Here is a 20,983-nt window from a genome sequence, read left to right as displayed (position 1 = left end):
TCTTTTCTATATTTCTATATTTATGTATATATTTTACCCCTGTACTTTTCAATTTTATTTTTATTATTTTTTAATTTTTCTTGATTTTATTTGTCGTTCTTTTCTACCCCTATCTTTTGTTTTTCTTCTACAGCACCACACAGCCATTGACAACCCTAAAAGTGGCGTCCGTTTTTGGACACGCCAACAACAAGAACTAAAACCAAAACGAAACTGTTTCCACTACCATCATTATCATTACTGTTATTACGAACGAGTTTGCATCACCCGAAGTCGCAGTTCAGGTTTGCAAATTTTCCTGATGGTGTTGAGTCCGAAACCGTAAAGAAATTCCATAAAATTTTGGTGAAGGAAGGGAAAAGGGAATTAATAAGTGAAGAGATGTCGACTTTTTAATTACATTTGTGACCCTATCTCAATGCTGTAAAGGGTTAATCAGTTACGGTGCTCTTATCACGTTTTCTTTTCTTCTTTCTTTTCGTGTGATGATGCTATTAGCGTTGTTGTTTGTCCTCTTCAATGTCCTCTGTGTAGTAGATATTATTGTTGCCCCTCGCATTTTTTCTTACGCTGATTCTCATATTGTTTTTTTTTTCCACCTTGATAGCAGAAGAAATAACTTTTTTTTTGTCTCCATATACCTTTTATTTCATACAGCTGTTTACCGAATATCTTAGAGAATCAGGTGCGATTGCCTTTGTGGGTTGTTCACAGTGGCTGTTTTCTTTTTCTTTTTTTCATTTCGTGTTTTATTTCTTACATCTCCCTTCCCTCTTCCTCTCTGATGTATTCCTGTTTATCTCATTCGTTGGTTAACTGCCGGTAATGGCAGGCGAATATAAATAAATAAATAAACATACATACATATCTATATCTATATATTTATATACTTATATAAATACATTTGCGCTTTTGTTCATGCATCTGTGTGCGCTTGTTTGCGTGCGTTGTTGTGTTTGATGTGTAGAACCTAAAACAACTGGTGATAACATTCCAACAACATCTTCTTCTTTTTCTCCCACGATTGATGATGACGGAACATATATATATATATCGTTTCGCATTTAACCGTAACATCGTACCTGTAGTGGTTATGATTTTTCAAGACACGAGCTCCTCAAGCGTGGACAGTAGTGAGGAAGCTGGTACCGCGTACCAGCGTGCCCCACATGGTATCTCTAACGCAGCACGTGTCAATGCAAACGGAGATGTAGAGAGTGATGCATTCAGCGGAGACTTTTCTTCTACGCCTGATAATGATCCAAAAATGTCCGCATCGTTGACTCCACCATCCCATCGTCCCAAAACCACCACTGCAATGCCTTCGACTAAGAACCCAGTTTCCACTGGGTTACCACCAACAGACGGCACCTTTGTGCTTGTTAATGTGAAACCTGCGACAAATGGGGAGCGCGTGCCTGCGGCTACTCCACCTGGTGCTTCACGCATTGAGGATACACACGTAGCAGCAGTATCTCTAACCTCTTCACGATGCTCAGATAAGATATCGCCCCGTAGGGTACATCAAACCTCCATGACATCTTATGAGGCACTCGGATTGGGATATTCAACCAGTGGGCTGGCAGATGCACCGCCTCTAAAGAATGCCGACGGCATAAACCAGAGGGCGGCGTACACTTCGACGGCTGCAGGGCTCGACAAAGACAAAATGGCGGAGGTGACTTTGCGCACATTGACGCCTTCTCGACGTTCTGTATCGGTGGGTAAAAACATCCACACTGCGTTTTCCTACGCGAAGACGCAGGGAACTTTGCCGGAGGAAAAAAACTCGGACCAGTGGTACTCGGGCCACCCGGTTCCCCGTAGCTCGCCACCGATGGGCAACTCGATTCCTCGGTCTGCCAACAACAGCACGCGCCCCAGCATACTTAATCCGCATGGTAGTGGTTACGACGGCGGAACGGGCGCGGCAACGTGTAACAGTGTGGAAAGCTGGAGAGAGAGGATTATGTGGTCCACGCGGCCGCGGCGCAACAGCCCTCGTCATACCTCTTCTTACAACAGTTCTCGTGCTCCATCGCGGTTAGCAACACCGCGCGCTGCATCTGTTCCCGTTTCCAGTGTAGGCGCACATGCGCACCGTGGCCATCATGAGGACCTCGCACGTTTCGTTGGGGCGTACAACACGCCATCAAGGAGGTTCCCAAACGATATTCCGTATGCCAACCGCTCCAATACGGATTTTATAGCGTGGGGTAGTGGTGTAGAGATGTCACATTCACCCCGTTACCCCAGCACACCACGCCGCTTCAAGGAAAGCAGGTCATATCGTGTGAAGCATAAGCTCCTCGACCCTCCGGAGCCAACAGCGACGGGATTAACCACAAAAGACGATATTGTTGACCCACTGGCTGAACTCGAGAAGTATCAAAAGCGGCTTGAGCGGGCCGTAGCGATTATGGCATTGGAGAGGGAACATCGCATGCTTCGTCATCGTCGTTGATTTACCGCGAGTGGTGACATGCATGTACATAAACATATTTCTGTGTGTAGGTTTTTATGTGTGCGCTTGTGTGCAAATAGAGAAATTATGGTCAAAGTCATGTGTATGGTGGAGAATATCATAGGCGTGTGCAAAGTAGTTATGTTTGCGTTTATTTACATTTTCTCGTGCTGAGCGATGGTAGTGTGTGGTGTCTTTGAAGGGGCTACTTTTTTTTTGTTTGATTATTTACTCTCCTTTCTTCGTAGCCGCCGCGGAGTGTGTGCTCCTTTCTGTTGGTATGGTGGGTAGTTCCGTTGTTTTTGTACGGCTGGTGAGAACTTGACGAGTTCACGTACGAGTACAAATGCGCGAATACCTACAGATATGTACAGATATTTACATTTGTTTATATTTAAGAATGAGGATCAAGTGCGCGTCTGTTTTTTTTTCTTTTCGTGTGTGTTTTTGGTTAGGCAACCGCGCCTCGTGACGAATTCTTTAACGTTGTATTCCCTTTAAAGTAATAAATGGTTGGGAATGCACGGGGGAAAGCAAGTCAGAGGAGAAATAAACCCAGGAAGGTAAATAAGAATCGATGATGGTGCAGTGATCAAAGTGAAACCTTTAGAAGAAACAGAAGAAAGAAAACAAAAAAGGGATGGGAGATGAAATAGAGATCCCATTCACACGCCACTTGTTTTTTTTTAATTGTATGTTCGGTGTTGCATATATCTATTTATTTGTTTCATTCCATCGGGAAGGTACTGGTTGTCCCGAATGAATACGGTGATATGAGGGAGAAACGAAAGGGAATGAAAAAAATATATTAGATTGGGGTTACCGAAAGTGATTGAAGGAAAAAAGACTGAAAACAGCATATTAAAAAAGAAAAAAACTGCGTTCCTCTTATTTTTTGTGTCGTTTCGTTCCTCGTTTGAATCCGTTGCTTGCCGCGCCGCCCGCGGGAAGTGGGTGTGCGTATATGGAGACGGGTTGGACAGTAGGCAAGTCATTTCTTCCTTTATTAATTAAGTGGGAAAAGATTTGTGCTACATTGGGAGCGTTGGTGGTTCATGTAGCATTTACGTGTGAGGAAACGAATAAATGGGATTTTTGGCTTTGAAACGGTCCGGAGCATTTCGGCAATCTGCACCTCTCTCATGATGTTACAGTTTGTTGTGATGCTTCGTCGAACTAACCTGTGGTGCTCCTTTTGATGGGTGTGGAGAAATGTGCCAGTCAGGCGCTGAGGCGGGAGTAATAATGACAATGAAAGGGGAATTGTGATCGTTTTGTGCACTGTTATCTCATATCTATCTATACATTCGTGAAACGCAAGCGGTTACTATTGAGAGTTATTCTACTAGGTTTAGATGATTGTTCTTTCTTTCTTTTTTTAATTTTCCTTTTCCCTCCCCTCCCTTCGTGTATCGTCTTGGTTGTGTACCCAACTCTGACGTTGGGCGCTACACACATATAATTTTTTAAAAAAGTATATATATATATCCTGCTGTGCATGGATTTGTGTCATTTAGTGGGAATGCATATGTGCTGTTGGCGCCACCTTCTTTACCTTTTTACCATTTTACCCCCCCCCCCCTCCTTTCGACAAACGCAAACACTTTTTCCATTCGGCCGCTCTTTGGACGATTGTTGTGTTTTTGTTTTCATCTTCGTCTTCGTCGATGGTTCTGTTTTTTTTTTTTTGCGAAGGGGATGTTGGTGACAGTTATCCCACCGCCGCTGCGGTTTACGGCAAATCCTCATTTTATACCTTAATGTATTATTTGTTTCATCATGTTATCGCCATTGCCTGCCACGCTTATCTTTTTGGTTTTCTCTTCTGTTTTTTTTTCCTCCCTCCTGTTTTGCCCTAATTTTAATACTTCTTCTACAACTAATCTGCAAAAATAGGGGGATCAGTGCATAAACTCCGACGAGGTACGGTATTTGTTTTCGTATTGAAAAAGTAATTCATTAATACAAAAGAGAGGGGGAAAAAACGGCAGCCTCACCCCGATAGCCTGTTGAAGCGAAACGGAGTGAGTTGACGATAGAGGACACTGTGGAATAAGAAAGAAGTGACAGCGGTATATTTATTTATTTATTCAATTATTCAACTAGTGTCATGGAGTTGAATGAGCAGGAACTGCAAACACGCGGCTATGTAAAGAAACACAGGCTCAATGAGCTGTTCGCACATTTCCTTCAGTTACTCATTTACAACAAACCAGCAGATCCCCGTTTGTTTCTTCAGCAGGAAATCAGAAGTTTACTCAAAGGCAACCCACTGACACCTCTCTTTACGGAACAGGATTTCGAGACGATGTTTGATCTTATTGATGTCACTAAGCAGCGGTGGGTAACTGTAACACAGTTGCGCAATACATGTAGAAACTTAGCAACAGCGGAGGGAGAAGAGGGATTAGGAATTCCACCTGCACAAGAGGAGGCTATTGAAAAGGCGGCTGATGCTGAGGGACGCGTGACACTTGAGAAGTTCAAAGAAGTGTTGGCAATGCAGCTTCACACGGCAAGTGTTGCCAAGGAAAATTGAGACCGCATGAAATGGCTGCTAAGGAGGGGAGGGAAGAAGTAGAGGAATGATGACGCCTGCAAAGTTGTTGTTATTTGGGGGGTTGTTATAACCTGGGAATACAATAGATGGGTAACGAAAATGTATGATGAAGGACCAGGAAGTGCGGTGAACGCAGAAAGTAAACTGTTACTCTCTTTGTTTTTTTCCCTCTTTTCTCACTTCGGAACACCTTGGCTTCTGCAGGTTTTTTTTTTTTCCGGGGGAGGCGCCACTTTCCATGCGGCATCAAAGATGTAGCCTTCCCCCATGTTTTGCGTGTGTTAGGGTTTTTGTGACGAGAGATGTGTGGAATTGCATGTTCACCTTTCACCACTCTTTTTAAGTAGATGCGCGTTTTCTCTCCAAATTCATGTGATACCTTGTCAAAACAAAATGTAAGATCGCTCTCATACCGGTTTCTTCCTGCCTACATTTCTTTTGCGCCTCTGCTTTTCCATGTCATTCTTCGCTGTTCGGGTTTGATTTTTTTTTTATCACCTTTCCTATCCCTGATTCAGCTGTGGGTTTAGGGTATTTGTAATTTATTTTTATTTTTTTTTAAACAAGAAGCAAGTCCCTCCTCGTTTCCAAGCGGTCTTATCCGCTGGCTCACATTAAGGAAAATTAGGGTGGGGGAAAAAAAAAGGACGGTGACACATCGCTGTGAAACCGTGTGAAATTCTCCACTAGCCTTAGTTAAGCGAAGTAAGGTGTTGCCAGCAATTGGTTATGGGAGGTGGCAGACGTCTGAAAAACGGCGTTGGCTTTAAATCTGCGAGTAAACCTGAGAAAGTTTGAGGGTAAATTTCCGTGTATAGCATGTTGGAGAAACGGCTCTCCGTCTTGCTTGCTACGTATTTGAACAACTTTGTTTGTGATCTGAATGAAGAGCAACTGCAAATATCACTCTGGTCGGGTGAAGTGGTCCTTCGGCATATTCAGCTACGTGCTAATATCCTGGACCAACTCACCCATTTCCTCCTCCCCAATGGGGAAGAAAGTCTTGACGGCATGAATAATCAGGGCACAGATGGTGGTAGCGGAGCGTTTCCTGTACCCTTTCGAATATTAAAAGGCACAGTGAGCGAGTTAATTATTACAATTCCATGGACTTCTCTGGAGGCGGAACCAGTTATGGTGGAAGCGCGTGCGGTGGAAATTGTTGTCACACCTTTACGCAGTGCACCTTATGACGCGGAGGAGGAAAAGGCTCGAGCACGGAAAGTGAAAGTAGGCCAACTGAAGGCATTTGAGAAGATGAGGACGGGGAAGAGTTGCCCTCCCTCTGAAAGAATACCGGAGGGACCTCTGAAATTTCTTACTTCTGGTGGGTTCGTTGGGTTTGAGGGATACATGGAACAACTAACCGAAACTATTAAGCAAAATATTTGCATTGCATTGCACAATGTACGCATCAAGTACGTTTTCGACTACGAGGGGCTTGCACACCGCTTCACCAGTGCCCTCAGTGTGGTTATGGAGAAGGTACGAATCAATACCACCAACACCTCTTGGAGTGAATGTTTTGTTATTGATCCGGCAGAGCCTTGCTGCAAAAAAGTTGTCATGAGTGGTGTTCGGCTTTCCCTCCACGCGTTTAAGCACTGTGGGCCCACTGACAGCGAGGGCTTCCAACACGAAGAAAACGACACATCATGGGGATGGTCGGAAAATATGGAGATTTTAAAGGTGGACGAACTTGCCTTCAATATTCTCGTTATGAAGGGAGGAAACTGCCCCGCTACCCCAAATCGACCAGGGGAGAGGAAAGTGGAGGTGTCCGTAACGGCATCGAGCATGATTACCATCCGTGGTTGTTTTGGGGCTTTAAGAACGTTAGCCATAATAAGGGACTCGTGCCGATACGGATTCCAGTCCTTGAAGTACAGAAAGAATCTTCATTTGCTTTGCGATGATGGTAAAGAAAACGTTAAGGGCGTGACGTTGGCCCGTCGTCGGTGGTGGTTTGCGATCCGTTGTATTCTTGATGATATCTGCCCCGCACCGCTTGCTGCAGGGGGACGGAGTCGCTTCATTAAAAAAATTACGCAATTGTGTGCATTACGGAGGGAATACTGTTCACTATGGAAGCGAGCGCAAGGCGTTGCCTGGCTGCCTCACCTTACAATGGAGGAGGAGAGCCGAATGAACGCGGTGGAGGAGCTGTTACACACCCAACAGATTATATTTTTTCGGTGCCTGACATACGCTGAACTGCGGAGAGAGAAGCGGTCTATGTCCCAGCAGAAACGCTATATTGAAGATGCCATGAGGCGAAACCAGCCATATGTTGGTGGGGCTGATTCGGAAGCGGTTTCTGCTGCAGCGATGACCGATACATCTGCCTTCACAGGAGGTGGGGATAGCAGTGGTAATACTGTAAGCAACAGTTCCTGGTTAACGCAATGGTGGTTTGCTTCCCCCAATACTAACAGGGGTACCTATTTGGTGAAGAGTGCGGACGATACTTCCTCAGCAGTTAAATGCTTTGATGACGACTTTGAAGAGGAATGGGTAATTGGTCGACGGTTTTTGTCATCTCTACAGATGCGACGCACCGAGGGGTTAGCGGGGTCACCGTCTTGGGAAAGCAGGGATTCCGGTGGACTTATCAGCGTTCTGTCTCTCAGCTTTCCATCGATTGAGGCAGCTTTTTATCCGCAGGTATGGAGCAGCGGTGTCAGCGCGCCGAAACCGCTTCAATTGTACGTAGACCATCTTCAGCAACACCTCTTTGGGCGCCTGACGTCTTTATGTTGCTCCTACACGAATACCCCTTCACCATGCGAAAGCCGAAATGGACTGTTACTGACGGTTGATAAGGCAACTGTAAGTATATGTGGCCCCATTTCCACTCCATTATTTGAGTATGACGACACGTATTCATGTGGTACAGGCAGGAGGACTGAGAATTGTGGCAGATGCAGTAATGCCATGCGTAAGTCGTGGTTGACAGTTACGATCAATGAAACACGGTCGAGAATGAGTGTCGCGGTGGCATTCACTCGGGTTGTTGCCCAACCTTGGCATGAGTGGAGATGGTGGTGCGACGCGATAAAAGCCTTCGGTGGTGCATTACTCGAATCCACCAACCGAAGCTGCAACCCTTCCAAATGCCAAACGGCCAAAACATTTTCCGCAATTGATATTTGTGTGGACGGAGTTATCGTTTCTGTTCCTCTGGCATCTGCCTGGTCGTGTCAACGCAACCTCACTTTGTGTGTCAACAACATTTACCTTTCCAAACTTGGACGAGAGCCGCAGGTGTCGTGGAAGCTTGTTTCTGGTGTTGAAACTCCAATCAGTATCCGATGCACAGGTACTTCAAGCGTACTAACTTTGTGGGATGTTGTAGTAGTCGTCACATTTGAGAAGGGTGTGCCTCTTTTTGGAACCCTGCGGGCCGAATTGACTGTCGAGCCACTGTTTTTTGCCATTATTTCTGATCATCTAAGCAACTTGTCGCTTCTTGACAGAGACACACTGCAGGCTCTCCTGCAGCACATCACTGAAAACGGTAGCGAATGGCGCCTTGAATCCGATACGGTTCTGTCTGTCGGGAACAGTACATTTACATTTCCAGCATCTCAGTGTCGTAACTACCTTGCCGTTTTGTACAAGTACGCGTGCGACAGTGCGAAGTGGGCGGCGCAGGCACTTAAAAGCACCAATGAACAGGTGCCGCATGGAGAAGTAAGTGTGGGAGCGGTTCCTACGCAGCGGGATATGCTTTTTATGGAAGGTGTTGAACTGGTGATATACTCTGGGAGAGTAATTGTGCAAGATATCGCTGGTAAAGATGTTGGGTATATTGATCTACCGCACTGCATGGATGGAGGTGAACACCATCCTTCGGTGTCTTCACTAACGTTTGAAGGTAGTCGTGCGCTTAGAGTGGAGACAAGCATCTCGGAGGGTGGTAAACATATGGTCGCTGCGGTGCGGTCACCAGAACTACATGTTTGTTCGCCCTGTGGGCAGTACATGCTTGTGCTCGAGAATTTCACTGCGAAGTACGTCCCGTATGCAGCTTCACTTTCCCTCACAGCGGTTGCAGCGCAGGTTGTAATATGTAGTTCTCTGGTTTGCTGCGTGGAGGTGCTACTGGGTGCCTACGCCTCCCTTTGGCGACAGTCGTTATCAGCGTCAGATTTAGCCGCTCGCTTTTTTGGTGGTGTTGCTCGGGCTGTGGAAAGGGATGGTGCTCTCCCCAATGACACTGAAACGTCGACCAAGACCTCTTCCGTGAAAAGTGTTTTTAGTAATCAGGTAGTCGATGTCGACATTGGGCGGCTAGACGTCCGGTTCTGCTCGGAGGAAGCAGATGGGATTATTTTGGTATCTGTAAATGATTTGGTGTTGCAGAGAAGCGTCGGGACTGAGGGTGACACAACAAAGGTGACAAAAGTGAAGGCTTATGGAGCTCTAGCAGGTATCGAGTACATGGCGGTCGGAGGAGAAACGATGGGACCATTTGTGTTATTTTCCTCAGTTAAAAATATATCCACTCGCGGCAGTTCGTCCTGTAGCACCTTTAAATTTTGTTCGTCCGGTGTATCAGAAGAGGATACAACACGAACGCACGTGAGTTTTGACATCATAGGCGGTTGTGTCCACATATTTTATGAATATTGGGTGCGGCTTCTTTCAATTTATTGGACGCCAAGCGTTATGGAGATGTTTTCTGTGTTTGACTCACATTACAGCAAACAAGGCTTTTTACTTGCATCGTGTGAAAAGGTTGCTCCCGCAAAGAGAGAGGACAGGAGGGTTGGGAAAAGTTTTTTTAGCGCCCGTAGTGAGATCAGCGGCATTAGTGTTTTTGTCGCCACTGATGCAACTCAAAGGATCGACTTCCTGAAAGATGATACATTCATTACCCTCGATATCGAGCGTATTACCCTCATATACAACGACATGATGAAAGATACCGCGGGCAACATACTTTCCCGACAACCCTTCAGACTAACTGCAGAACTTCAGCAGATGCGGCACCTATTCACAGGAAGTGGGTCGCAGTCCGTGATGGTGCCCTTCATCTCTCGTGCCTCGGCGGTAATTAATAGTCAGATGCGCCTGGTGCCTGGTGCTGATAAAGAACATTACGTGCATGTTGGCGGTGGGAGTAACGACCTCGCAATACTATTGAACATTGATCCCTCTGCCTTTGAAAGCGCTCCAGACATGGTCGATGTTGAACATGGTGCAGGCGGTGTTAGTGTCGGTAATAGTCCCACCAGGGGTGCAATTCAGTGTTTGAAGCTAACGCCACGAATGCTAGCGTCTTTCATCCGTTCATTTCTTTTTAACTTCTGTGAGGTTTGCAGTACGCCGAAATGTCCCCACAGTGCGCCTCCAGATGCTGGTGGATCGGCGCCGAAGATGGCTACCTACGTTCTCTCAACAGTCTCGCCGCTTCGATGTACGCTTATCGAAAAAGGTGAGGATGATGAAGAAGCTATACTGGAAATTAATACACATATGCAGTTGTACTCGACCAACGGCACAGCGGGGGGTGAGCCCTCAACCGTAATTCGCTTTGATGCCCTTTCCATTGATGACGCAACCCCCAGTCGTCGCGTTCTTCTTCCTGGTGTGCCTCACTGGCAACAACAGCAGGTAATTCATCAGACTACTAAAGGCCACAGAAGGAGACTGATTGAGCTAGGAAAAAGCTCCATCTCCAGGGTGACGCGAAAACAGCGGGGGCCACTCAGCGAGGTTATCGTTGATTGCGTCTTCGACAACATAACAGTATTTGCTGCACGCCACTCGTGCCTCGCGCTGCTAAGGTTTGTCGTTGCTTGTCGCACCTGGTTGGCCGAGTGGGGAAGGACCAAACGCGCAACACACCTTTATCGCGAGGGGAACAATGTCGTCCCTCCGGCTACCACATCGGTGCTTAATGTTTTACTTCGCAGGTGCGCAGTGCATCTCGAAGAACCGTCCGGGGAACCGCTCGTGGTATTTCATATACCATCATTGTCAGGAACACTCAACGTTGGTCCACTCGAAAGAAAATTCAAAGTTGCATTAGATGAGAGCGCCTCCGTTTGGTCGTACGGGGAGGCCACGGATGCCGTGCGTGTCACACAGGATTCCGTGCAACTCAATACGGGGAGGTATTCCGTACCTGCTCTCGCACAAGTTGGTGCAGTTTGCTTGACGGTGATTGAGCCGTTTGGGGGAACTGAAGGAGCATGCAGTTCCGATTTGGTCAGCAAGGAGGAAACCCATATCCATTACATCCGCACCATAGAACTTTCGGCTCAATCTGTTTGTTTGAATGTTGACAGCACTACTTTGATTCGTTTACTTCACTTCGGGGTGAACGAGTCCTCTGCGTACGTGTCCATTGTATTTCCCAATGACAAGAGCGGTAACAGCACTTGTGAGGCAGGACCGGGCGCGATTATATCCGAGCTATTGCTATCCAGGATTACTGTCGTTGTAAGGGATGCTCTGTTCTACCCGAAAACTGATTATGAAGTGAAAAGAGTCCAAGTCGAGCGCCTTGATGTGTCCTCAGGGTTTACAGTTAAGGAAGTTACCGAGAACAATTCGGGTAAGGATGGGCCCATGCATCACTTCACTGCTGTGTACACGGCGAAGATAACGGGAGCAGCTGTTGGTTTCTCGCAACTTCCCTCTTTGTCATTCCCAAATGTGGAGGCACAGGCTGAAATTCCTATTGCTGGGGCATTACACGCCAGGCGGGTCTGGGACACTACTGCGACTTCGGATAACGATGAGGGTGAACCAATGGCGTTTACTTCGGGTACATCTTCGGCCACGGCGGCACCGCCGTCGATGGGGCGACTGATTCGAATTGGCGCAGATCAGAATGTTTCTTTCGTTATTTCCATTTCCCATATAAGGGAACTTCATCGCACACTGCGGGCGCTTGCGTCATCACCTTTTTTTTCGGGTGGGTTCTCGCCACTGTCGGCGGTCGGCACTACACCGGTCTGCTACTCAACAAAGGTAGCACGAGACACGCATTCAACGGGAGCGTTCTTCTCAGTGCTTATATATCTCCCCTCTTTTTCCGTTTCCTTAACGGGGGACGACGCAGTGGGAAGATCGGTAACCGACATCACGGCTAGTGAGGCAGAGTCAAAAAGCATCACCACACTTATGGTTGCTAAGGTCGATGGCGTTTTGGCTTTAGCCTCTGTTGCTTTGCCCGGTGAAGGGAAACCGTTCAAGGGAGGACTTACGTTCCACGGATCATTTGAGCTCTCGGATGGTGATGGTAACGTTATTGTCCACTGGCAGCCGGCGACAGGATACAGTGAGGTGTTGCGACCGCTTAGCGCTACGCAGCGCTGGCCAAACTCTTTTCCGAGTGACGTTGGGCTGCAGCTGGACATCATGAATTCTGTGTCGGAGCAGCAGGTTAGGCTACAGATACGCAGTTTCGTGGTCGCGCTCAATTCACATACCGTCGACTTCCTATCGTGGATTCACTGCATTATTGACCCCATGAAGTATAACGGGCCACGTGGCAACTGTAGTGGGGAGGGCGCTGGGTTTGATGGCCTGAGGAATGATGTAACCCCTATGAAAGAACTTTCGCCAGCTTCTTTTGAGTGCTCTTCCTATCGCGGAAAGCAAACCATAGTGAAGGTTTGCATTAAAGGACTCTCCCTCCAACTGGAGCAGGTGGCATTGCTGAACTGTTCTGAGGTGAGAGGCAAATTTGGTTGGGGGACAGCCCTCAACAGTAGCAGCTCCCATTCTATTCCGTATGAATTCAGCGTTCGACATGTGTCAGTGGTGCGGGTCAAGGACCAGCTAGCATTTTTTGAAGTTGCCGAATCGCAGGTAAGAGTCGCGGGAGCGGAAGAGGTGAGTGTTGCTGCTAGAGGTATAATACTGAATAACTACAACGTCACATTCTACATCTGCTTATGGGCTCGCATGAATGATCTGTGGGGTGATGCGGGTCGGAAACTACATTTTCCTACGAAGGGAGTGCGGACGCCCGTGAGGTCTATTGATGTCACAATTGAAAAGGTCAATGTCCGTCTTTTCCCTCTTGCAAATGATTCGGCGTTGTGCTCGAATAATGGTAGTGTGGATCTGCTGTTTCCAGCTGTGGAGGTGAAGAACACCGCGGATAGGGCAAAGGATTGCTTAATGGTGAAGATTGAAAGGGCTTCTCTGTGCTACAAATCCCCATCGGCGTTGTTTTCGCCTCTCGCTGAGAACGTCTCATTTGTGTTCTCTCTAGAAAAAAATCTCCTTGAGTTGTCACGTCACGTGTCTATGCGTTTTGGGAATATTGAACTGTCTGCGCCGCTGGGTGATGTGCTGGAGTCTTGTTCGATGTCGGTGCTGCAGGCGACCCTCCCTCTGATGGGGATATTACCCTTTATGCATAACAATGAACCGACATGGACGCATACAGGGGAATCGGCCACTACAAAAACCTTCAGTAGCGACACGGTCCTTTTTTATATCTCGTTTTTGTCGGTTAAGTTGTATGCACCGCAGTCAGGTGGGGAATTTGTGGGTTGGCGGCATCATGTGCTGTTCGGTGTGGAGCTCCATCAATTATCGTTTGAGCGGGAGCGAACTGTCCAGCGAGAACGTGTGGTTGCACGTGTCTTATCCATCACCAGCGCCGCTGACTCAGCCATTCAAAGTGAGTTTATCACCGCGATAGCTCCTGAAAACGCCGAAGATTCTTCGATGAAACGGGCAATTTACATTCGCAGAGACGTTTGCATCGATTACTCGGAGACATGTCGCGAAGCATCTGTTTCACCCAATTTGGACAGTGAATGTATGAGACCCTGTGGGAAACTTGGGACAAAAGTGGTAAGCTACGTCGCACGATTGCATGCCCTAAGGTTGGTTGTTTCACCGAAGTTATGCAACGCTATAAGTGACCACGTCTTGCGACCCATATCTGTAGCAGCTCATCGGACGCTACAAACTGCAGTGCACTGGTTTTCATCATGCCAGATCGCGGACAGAAGTGCTTTCCAGTGCTTCTGCGGGATCGATGGCAGCCCCTCAGTTGCCTTAGGGGGTTGTGGTCGGTTGATTACCATTTCCGGCGACGTTTGTTTGTGTAAAGACCTTTTGCTGGGCGGGAAGAGTGGGTTCCGTCTCCGCTTTGTGAAGGGTTCGGCTCAGGGTAACCCGATAAACACAATCTTTGTGAGGTGTATCGGCTCCGCAAAGGTAATCCTTGCCCCGACTAGCACCCGCCACCATTTGTTAGAATCACTTATACTTGTGGATTCGAGACTTACCGTGGTGTTTCAAGATGTTCCATTCATTGTAAATCACGGGAAGGTGGCGGATTATGTGGTTCTTGGGGAGGGATCTTTTTGTGTTGTACCTGATGGAATACCATCCTCTTCACACAGCACGGCACATACGAGTATATTTCCTCCCTCGTTGTTGCCTTTGAACGAACTTGGATGGTGCAATGTCAAGGTCAGTTTCGACGTTTTGTGTGGAGTTACGCTTTTACTGTGTTCCAACAACGAAACTGTGACCGTGTTTGGACGCACGAGTGCTCGATACGAGGTTGAGAAAAAATGTTATGAGGGCGCTTCCAGTATCGTGGAATACGTAGGGGAGAGCGGTTCCGTAAAACTTTCGCCTGTTTCAGTACGGTATGGCAACTCCCTGACTGCCGTCGATGAACCCTCGGAATTAATCATCGACATCCAGTACCACAGAGGCGATAGGGCGCGTGGAGGCATCAGTACCACGCAGGTAAATATGATAGTCCCCCCCGTGTGTTCTACAGTTCCATTGAGATACCTTTTGCTAATGGGAAACATCGCTAACTTGTTGAGAAAAGCATTTCGCGAAATATGTTCAATCCGGCAACTGGTTAAGAGTTGTGACCCACGCTGTGCTCCTTATTCCTCTGAAGCGCTTGGCCTGGAATGCACAGGGTTGAGCCGAACGTTAGGCCAGGACGTAATTGCCCATCAACCCGTTTTTCAGACATCGTTCTCACCGGCGGGCATTGGTGGCCTGGAGTCGTGGTTTGAGTTTGGTTTGGTGGCTCCTCATGTTGAGTTTGTTATAACGGATGATTTCACGAGGGAAAAATTTGTACTTGCCTTGACGGGTACATGTATACGCGGGAGGGCTACACGAAACCTCTCCCGTGGTAGTTGCAAGGGATATGCTGCACTCCACGTGACGAGTTGCCAACCTAATCAACCGCCTTGCAACGTTGTCTCACTTTCACCGGAATTTACTGTGGAGTACACGCAGCATGCTGGTGACGGGTACTCACTCCAGGGTTTGTTGATGTTACAGTCAGTCAGCATAACACTTCCTCTTATCACGCTTGCCCGCTTGACGCGTCCCTCGCCTAGTCGGTGGTGGGTTGGTGTGCCGGGTTTCTGCAACAACACAGGTGTTCCTCTTACCTTAGTCACTGTTCTTGGACCTCATAATTCTCAAAACAAGGGTAACGTTTTCAGTGAATTCCATGCGCTGCCGAACGGTAAACTTATGCAGCTTTCGGATCCTCAGCGCACGTTCACCAGCTTTCGGATAGTATGTGGATTTGTTGATGGTTCTGACCGGTGCTGCAGTGCTTTGCAAGATGCTAAAGTTGATGTGGACATTTTAACCCTTCGCCGTGTCACAACGCATCGAATTCCATTCACTGATGGTTTCGCTGGACTGTTGGACATCGTGCTGCGGTACGATGAGGTTAACGATGTGGTAAATATCACTACCCCTGTCACAGTTCGAAATGAACTTACAGACCACTTAGTGTCTGTGCCCGATGCCTCGTGTTCCCCCCTCGTGGTTCCTCCGAAGGAGACACGGTATATGACCTTTACATGTTTAAGGCAACCGCTGTCATTGTTGGTTGGCGAGGAGTGGCGTTTTGATCAGCAGGACGAATTCATTACACTGGAGTTGCTCATTAGTGCGTTCGTTCTTCTGTCTTCTGGAGAACATGAAGAACTGCCTCTGAGAGGTGGTTTGGGCACAAGTACAGCGAATTCCCAGGAGGTTGGGCAAAAAGTTCGTTGTCGTGATACTGCCTTCCAGTGCAGTGGTGCAGACTATGCACGGCGTGGGCACATGAGGGGAAACGATGTACTTGTGCTTCCCCTGTGGCTCACAGGGGCTCGTGGTCCCGAGGGGGATCAAGCGGGATGCGAATACGAGACATTTGGTGTCCTCTTTTCGCTTAGGCGAAAGGCTTTCCCCGTCGAAGACCCAACGAAGTCTCGTCTTATGCAGCGTTGTGACGTAGAGCTCTGTATCCGGCCAATGATAACGGTACTGAACAACACTGGTGGGACATTGGCTGTCGTCATTTCAACAAGGGGAAACGAATTCACCCCCCTGGACGAGCCACGTTTTGTTCAGTGTGGAGAAGAGTATAACAATTTTACGCGACCTTCTTCTGGTGAGGGGTATTCCGTGAGTTTGTCATGCCAACTGCCAAATGGTGTGCGGTTGACTTCGTCGAAACCAACTCCCCTAAATTTCTCTGAAAGGGCAACAGTTGGAATGAAAGTTTGTACCGTTGATGGTGATGAAACACCAGTAGTGGGACTGGTAATGGAGCGTGTCGAGCCCGACAAGTTTGTCGTGCGTGTACCTGCAGTGCTCGTGAATATGCTGCCTTTTCCCATTAGGGTTGCAGATAAGTTTGGCACACCGTTATTGGGTGAAGGAGAGGGTAAGTATCTTGCCCCAAAGCGTGAGTTTCCCATCCTAATGCCACTAATGGAGGGAAAAGAGATTGCCCAATCTCCCGAAGCACCTGTGTTAATTCGTGTTATGATTGGGAGTTCGACGCCAGACACTTCTGGGTTGTTTGCATGCAATGATCCAATGAGTTCAGAATGTATTCGCGTTGCGGATGGCGAGAAGGTGCACCTCTTTAGGGCCCGTCGCTGTAAAGAGGTGACAAACAACATGCAGGTTGCGCCGCGGGTTTGCTTAGAGCCAATGTGGATATTAAGAAATCAGAACCGTGCGCTCTCCCTTGCCGTGCGATGTTTGGGTTTAGACACTATCGTGGTAATACCACCCCAATCAAGCGTGGAGTGGACAACGTTTGCCGCAGCTTCCGCTACTGACCCACTCGTGCAAGTTTGCTATGTCCATAAGGAGGTGGGTGACCTCTTCGTTTGGTCAAACAAAGTGAGGCTTTTAACGCTGTCGACTTTGAATGTGCCTATTGTAATGAAGCATTACGTTTCGACGGGAAGCACTGATGGGAGGGATCCAGCGTTCCGGAACCTATTAAATTCAATGGGCGTCATAACACTCCGCTCATTACGTGTTCCGCCACTTTATGGAGATGATCCCATTCCAGAGAATTTTGCTTGTCTTTCTATTGTGCCGAACAAGCGGAGGTCACGCTTCTTAGTTGACTTTGACCTGGATGGGGGTACGCATATCGTTGTTGAAAACCGCACAAACCGTCTTCTGATTTACGAAGAGATGCCACACTCTTTGTCGGGCGTCTCAAAGGCCGAGCGTTCATACATTGTGCAACCCTTCACCGACAGTGTGACTTGCTTTGAGAGTGACGACGCGAATGCTGCCATACGCTTGACGTTGCATGGCGACTATGGGTACTCTCAGACTTGCACGATAAACCTCGACGAAGTCGCAACTGCGTGTGAGGGAGTAAAGGTGGCACCGGATATGTTTGTGCTCTGCACCCTTGACTGCGGGCAGCAGAAGTATCACATTTCTGTAACAGGCGACCGCTCTCTTGAAAGTGCCCTTGTATTTAGGCCACAACGTATCCTGCATTTGGAAGTGCTTGTCCACACGGTGTCGCTCTACGTTGCCTCCAAATGCGTTCCGAAAACAGTTCATTCGCTGCTAGACACGCCCTTGGCCCCGTTTGTGACTCAAAACAAATTCCATTTTGTGCCCACAACGAACTCTAGCTTTACGGACGCACAAGCACTGTCTTATATCCAGTGCCGTGAATTGGATTTGATCCTTATGGAAGCGACTGGAATATACTGTACGGCATCGCTCAATCAAAGGCATTGCTTCGGTCGGATGGATGTTGGTCGTGTGGCTGTCGTGGACTGCACCACACCAGAACCAGTTCACCCTGTTGTTGTACTAATCAATACCGTCGACGCGGTTGGTGCCGTTTCAGGCAATATACTGAAGAAACCCTGTCTTTCTCTACAATTGCATGTTCTTGTACCTGAACGGCGCGCCGCCATTGATATGACCTCAAATAAGAAGAAGGTGAAAACCATCCGGATAAGGAGCGTCTCTGTTAAGGTCGCGCCCGTTACCGTAAAGGTGTCGGACACGTTCTTGTTTCTGCTCCAGCAGGCGGCTTGTTGCTTGGAGAGCGAGCAGTGTCAGATGAAAAGTACGGAGGAAAGTTATGTGACTGGTTCGAATGTTTGCAAACCAAGCACGAAGGATGAATTATCTACCACGGAGCTGCGCGAACGTGGTGCTGTTAATAACTATCACATTGCAACGTTAGAGGTATCACCAGTTGAGTTGGAGTTTACCATTACTCGGCGCAAGGATGGCTTGTACGATCCGTTCGCGGGTTTATTTTCCATAAGCCGTTTCATACCTTCGGTAGAGCGCGCCCCTTTGAGTATAAACGGTATAAGTATGGAAGATATAAACCAGCGAAGTAACTCGGTAGGCTGCGCGCTGTTGGAAGCACTGTGGCCGCTATATCGCAACCAACTTGCCCTGCAGTTTCCTAGGATTGTTGGTTCCATGGAAGTTCTCGGAAATCCTATTGCACTGTTGAGTGGGTGGAAGAGAGGTGTCCGATCCCTTCTACTTGGGACAGCAGAAATGAATATGCTTAAGGGGTTGCGTGACTTCCTGTGTACGACGACATCCTCCACTTTGCACTCCGTTGGGTTAATTTCCCATGCCGGCAGTCGCACTGCGGCGAACTTCTCGTGGGACAACGAGTGGCTTGAGCAAGTGAGTGAAGGGCATCACCGCGTAGGTGACCCTGCGAAGAAGGGAGGAGTGCTGTGGGGTATGGGGCAGGGCTTACGTGATGGCATTGCGGGCGTTTTCTCACGTCCGCTCAACGGCGTGCGAACCTCAGGCTTGACAGGTTTCGTTACTGGCGTTGCCACCGGAGCTGTGGGACTCATCACTCGACCGGTTGCAGGTATACTTGGGGGCGTAGGAAACACTGCTGAGTTCTATGCTAAGGTTCTACAGGAACCTGACGCAACACCTAATATTCATCCTCACTACTTGGAAAGCGGGCGCAACTTCAAAAAGACAGCCGTCCGCGAAAACACGGCGGGTGGCACACTTCCCGATGTGGACAGTGCCACATTTTCTAACGATGCGCTTCCATATATTGTTGGTGGCGAGAAGTCGGAAGTAACATGTGGTTTCCTGGAAGCTGCGTCGTGCGAGAGCGATGCAAACGTGCGATGCAACGCAGTTGAACGTGTGGTTGGTTCAAGTGATATGCACCGAGAGGTTTGCAATGACTCCGTTACTTGCGTGGATGATTTTGTATCCTATGGCGCGTACGAATCCGTTAGGAGGAGAGTGCAGCAGAATTGCTCTGCAAGTGACAACGCGGAGCGCTTGTTTATTGAGTCCGTTGGTGCCCACAATTACGCCCTGCGTGCGAGTTGGTCTTCTTTTGTTACGCAGACGACAACAGAGGAATTCTACAGGTGGTTGCACGTCGCTCTTGCCTCTCTCATTAAGGATGAGATTCACCTATTGGTGCGGGCCGCGCCGTCAAAGGGGTATGCATCAATGGAACAAGCTCATTTAAGAAGCAACAGCTCCGTCTCTTCGGAACAAACTGACCAAACTTACATCTTGAGGAGGCAGCAAGCAAGAGACATAAGGAAAGCGATAGGCACAAAGGATTTGCTAAAGTACGTCTCGGCTGAACAGTTCGCTGGGGTGTGCACTCTAGAAGAAATTAAACAGAATCTCACCCCCGAGGCTATCAAAAAGAAACTGCCGCCAATATTACCAGCTTTGGTGCGTGAGTCGGTGAGGACTTTACTGATTGGTGATTACCACGGCCGTCATGCATCCATTAAATAACATGTAGTTCGTGTTAGTGTGTGTATATGTTAATTGATTTTTGTGTGTGGTGTGAGTCTAGCTGTTGGGGTGCCTTGGTTGCTATTGTTATTTCGGTTAAATTGTTATTGGCTGCTCGTGTTGGTGTGTTTGCCTTGTTCGTTTGTAGTTTTGTCGAGGTTAGATTAGCAGGTTGAGAATACGTAGCCGAGACATCTCGCGTAGTGCGGGGGTCCATATATGCTCCCTTCTTTACATTACTTTCTTGCCTTTTCATTCATTTTCTCTTTTTTTTTTTTCGTGCGTGCTTGTCTGTTTCTTTTTTCCTTTTTTCCGTGTGTAAGCTTGGATCTCCTTCCTTTGCTAAAACCCATCTGCATCAACTTCATTTGTTTCCGCGGTGAGGGGTGAAAATACATGGGTGTGAGGGGTTGCTATTCATTGATTATGATGACCTTTAGTTGCCCAATGTGCGCAACCCAGCCCTCTCCCCCTTTTCTTTTTTTTTTTTAACCCTCACCGTTGGCATATTACGATTATCCACTGATAAGATTGAAAACCGTCCGACAGCAACTGAACAAAATTGTAAAGAAGGATGGTTGTGCGTGTATTCCCCTGACTGAGTTACGTATGGGATCAGCAGACAAATTTCTCCATTATGGCTTCTCCGAGGTGGTTCGTGACTTTAAGTAAATGGAACTACGGGGTGTGGACGTTTATCGGTGGATCGACTATTTAGTTTACTGCATTGTCTCGCAAAACTGGAGGACTTATGTGACTGCAGCACTGTCGATTGAGGGACATTGAAAACTTTTCTAACTTTTCATTCAGTAGTTTGAGTTTAATACAAATTTTTGTTTTGTGAACTGCCTCCATATTTGCATGCCTAGCGTGGTCAACGAATTGTCTTTTTTTTTTTTTTTGAGTAC

General features: G+C 47.7%; 3 protein-coding genes across 3 annotated transcripts, besides 6 other annotated features; all 3 read left to right on the top strand.

Moving 5' to 3' along the window:
• Positions 1 to 129: part of a sequence feature (A-rich) that runs on past the window's edge.
• A 707-nt stretch (positions 130 to 836) lies between these two features.
• Positions 837 to 904: a microsatellite.
• Positions 905 to 1,027: 123 nt separating this feature from the next.
• Tb10.70.1070 (hypothetical protein, conserved) lies at positions 1,028 to 2,464 on the top strand (the record flags this gene model as incomplete). The annotated part of the gene is made up of 1 exon (XM_817738.1): positions 1,028 to 2,464. One exon carries the CDS (start codon positions 1,028 to 1,030, stop codon positions 2,462 to 2,464), a length of 1,437 nt encoding a protein of 478 aa, XP_822831.1.
• Positions 2,465 to 3,920: 1,456 nt separating this feature from the next.
• Positions 3,921 to 3,952: a sequence feature (AT_rich).
• Positions 3,953 to 4,099: 147 nt separating this feature from the next.
• Positions 4,100 to 4,151: a sequence feature (A-rich).
• A 423-nt stretch (positions 4,152 to 4,574) lies between these two features.
• On the top strand, positions 4,575 to 5,003 carry Tb10.70.1080 (hypothetical protein, conserved; the record flags this gene model as incomplete). The annotated part of the gene is made up of 1 exon (XM_817737.1): positions 4,575 to 5,003. The coding sequence occupies one exon, from the start codon at positions 4,575 to 4,577 to the stop codon at positions 5,001 to 5,003; it is 429 nt and encodes a 142-aa protein (XP_822830.1).
• A 559-nt stretch (positions 5,004 to 5,562) lies between these two features.
• Positions 5,563 to 5,587: a sequence feature (AT_rich).
• Positions 5,588 to 5,843: 256 nt separating this feature from the next.
• On the top strand, positions 5,844 to 20,075 carry Tb10.70.1090 (hypothetical protein, conserved; the record flags this gene model as incomplete). Its single annotated transcript, XM_817736.1, has 1 exon — positions 5,844 to 20,075. The coding sequence occupies one exon, from the start codon at positions 5,844 to 5,846 to the stop codon at positions 20,073 to 20,075; it is 14,232 nt and encodes a 4,743-aa protein (XP_822829.1).
• Positions 20,076 to 20,298: 223 nt separating this feature from the next.
• Positions 20,299 to 20,388: a sequence feature (A-rich).
• Between the last annotated feature and the right edge of the window lie 595 nt (positions 20,389 to 20,983).

This window comes from Trypanosoma brucei, chromosome 10 (genome assembly GCF_000002445.2).
Source record: "Trypanosoma brucei brucei TREU927 chromosome 10, whole genome shotgun sequence".
NCBI lineage: Eukaryota > Euglenozoa > Kinetoplastea > Trypanosomatida > Trypanosomatidae > Trypanosoma > Trypanosoma brucei.
Note: the sequence above shows the minus strand (reverse complement) of the source record. Positions and strands in the feature narration are given on the sequence as shown.